The 2,141-nt window shown below is 36.1% G+C and overlaps 1 protein-coding gene across 1 annotated transcript in view; it reads left to right on the top strand.

Moving 5' to 3' along the window:
• LOC109822143 (proteasome subunit beta type-3) overlaps positions 1 to 1,393 on the top strand; it is a 7,648-nt gene extending 6,255 nt beyond the window's left edge. The window contains exons 6-7 of the mRNA XM_020388305.1: positions 359 to 453; positions 1,041 to 1,393. Coding sequence (XP_020243894.1) covers positions 359 to 453; positions 1,041 to 1,089 — 144 coding nt within the window. The 3' untranslated portion in view covers positions 1,090 to 1,393. The remainder of the gene's footprint in view (positions 1 to 358; positions 454 to 1,040) is intronic.

Raw genomic sequence — 2,141 nt, 5'->3', positions numbered from 1 at the left:
TTGTATACATGGAACTGGAATATTCACTGTTGTCAATTAATATACATAGTCATGCATACTATTTGTCATGTCAATTGGGGGAAGAAACAGAATAGATAATTAGTATATGATGATAATAGAATGCAAGTGCATATTTTCATGAACCATGAAACACTATGCAAGTGTAGGCATTGTGATGCCAAAGCATGCCTTTTGGCACATTCACTGCATATGCTTGTGTAATGACTAAAACTGCAGATAAAAACAAAATAAAGCAAAGAACATACTTCTAAGTATTTCTTCTTAAGTTTATTGGTGTATTTCCTAAAGATATTTCTATTGTTCTCTGTATTAATGACATCTCCTTGATTATCACTAGGAACCTGAGGAATTGTTTGAGACCATCTCACAAGCACTCCTGTCATCCGTCGATCGGGACTGTTTGAGTGGTTGGGGAGGACATGTCCTTGTTGTGTAAGTACAAACTTTTTTTTATTTTGTTCATGTTTTCTTTTAGCACAGTTTTCTCCTTTGATTACACTGATAATATTTTGGGTTCTCTTTTCAATTATCCTTCAAAAAGAGAGGTTCTTCTGTGTCAAACAATGAGAGAATCACCTCCTTTATATGGTTCATGTCCTCTTATCTTCTCAGAAAAAACGTTAGCCTTCTTTAACAAACTATTTTGCTGTATAGTTTCGATGAACCAATACAGAAAAGTTAAAAGGTCCTAGTCAGTCGTGGCAGCCATTCATCGCTGCTACGTAGTCTGTATTTTGTGGAGTCTGCATGACTATGTAGCTCCTCAAAGATCAACTTGATTTATTGCTTGTAACTCTTTCAGTAGTCCATAACGTCCACAGGGCATGCTGACTTCCCCCCATATTCTAGAGCCCATTGACTTGATTCTCTCTTTCTTATGGCGACATTTGGCAGTTATTTTGGGCGTCAAAGGAAAGTTAGTTAAGATCAATCTACTAGTTTGGGTGTCGTTATCACATGATTTCTTATAGCCCCTTGTTTAATAAATTTTTTGAACATGTTTCGTGTCTTACCTGCAGTACGCCAACTGAAGTTCAGGAGAGAACTTTGAAGGGTAGGATGGATTAATATGCAAACGTGCGACGATGGAGAGGGTTCTCTGTCTTTATATCCTACTGTAGCTGCAAATTTTCAGTTAATTAATGTGTTTCGAGATTACTCTGGAGATGAAGTTGTATGACTTTTTTAAATGCACCTGGAAGAAATTGATTTCGACTGATGGCTGTGGTTCTGGTTGGTGTAAGGATATGAATCCAGTTCAACGTCCTTTCATCTCTTATTTCCTTTTGACTATTTTATTGAGTTTTAACTCAAGAAAGACATGTGGATTTTGTAGTTTTCCAAATATGATTACTTTTTTCCGTTGTGATTTGCATCAGAGTTTGATGATCAGGTTTGCGTCCAAATGTACTTGCCAGAGTTTGAAGCAGTCTGAACTCAAGGCAAAACTTATTTGTGTTAGAAAGGAGTCAATGGAATGCTTCCAGGCTAAATGCTAAATGCTACTACAATTTAAAGTTTTGCGAAAATTTATGAAGTTGATGAACTGGATTGGGTTTGAGTCTGGCCGGTGTATGAATTGGAATGTAAAATTTAAAGAAAAAATTTATTCTGAATTTATTTTACATTGAGAAACATGGATGCTTAGTTTTTTAACAAATTTTTAAAATAGACCTATTTAGAAACTTATTTTTAAAAATGACCCCTTTTAAAAATAATTGTCATTTGCGACCCAGTTTTAACCAAGTGGCTGAAAGTGGGTTGAAAATAGCAAAAAAACATCAAAAACTTCACGGGATTTAAGCTTCACAAGATTTGAAATCTCGTGAAGTTTAATCTTCATGAGATTTGAAATCCCGTGAAGAGTTTCAACCAAGTGGCTGAGAGTGGGTTGAAAATATCGAAAAAACATCAAAAACTTCACGGGATTTAAGTTTCACAGGATTTGAAATCTCGTGAAGTTTAATCTTCACGGGATTTGAAATCCCGTGAAGCTACAGTCCAAAATTCAGAGAGTCAACGCTCTCTGGCAAGTTGGCCTGCAACTCCACAGGATTTGAAATCCCGTTAAGTGGCGATAGCGCCTATTTAAGGCCAACGTAATTTCATTTCACGTTTCC

The sequence above is a fragment of the Asparagus officinalis genome, chromosome 8 (genome assembly GCF_001876935.1).
Source record: "Asparagus officinalis chromosome 8, Aspof.V1, whole genome shotgun sequence".
Classification (NCBI taxonomy): domain Eukaryota; kingdom Viridiplantae; phylum Streptophyta; class Magnoliopsida; order Asparagales; family Asparagaceae; genus Asparagus; species Asparagus officinalis.
Note: the sequence above shows the minus strand (reverse complement) of the source record. Positions and strands in the feature narration are given on the sequence as shown.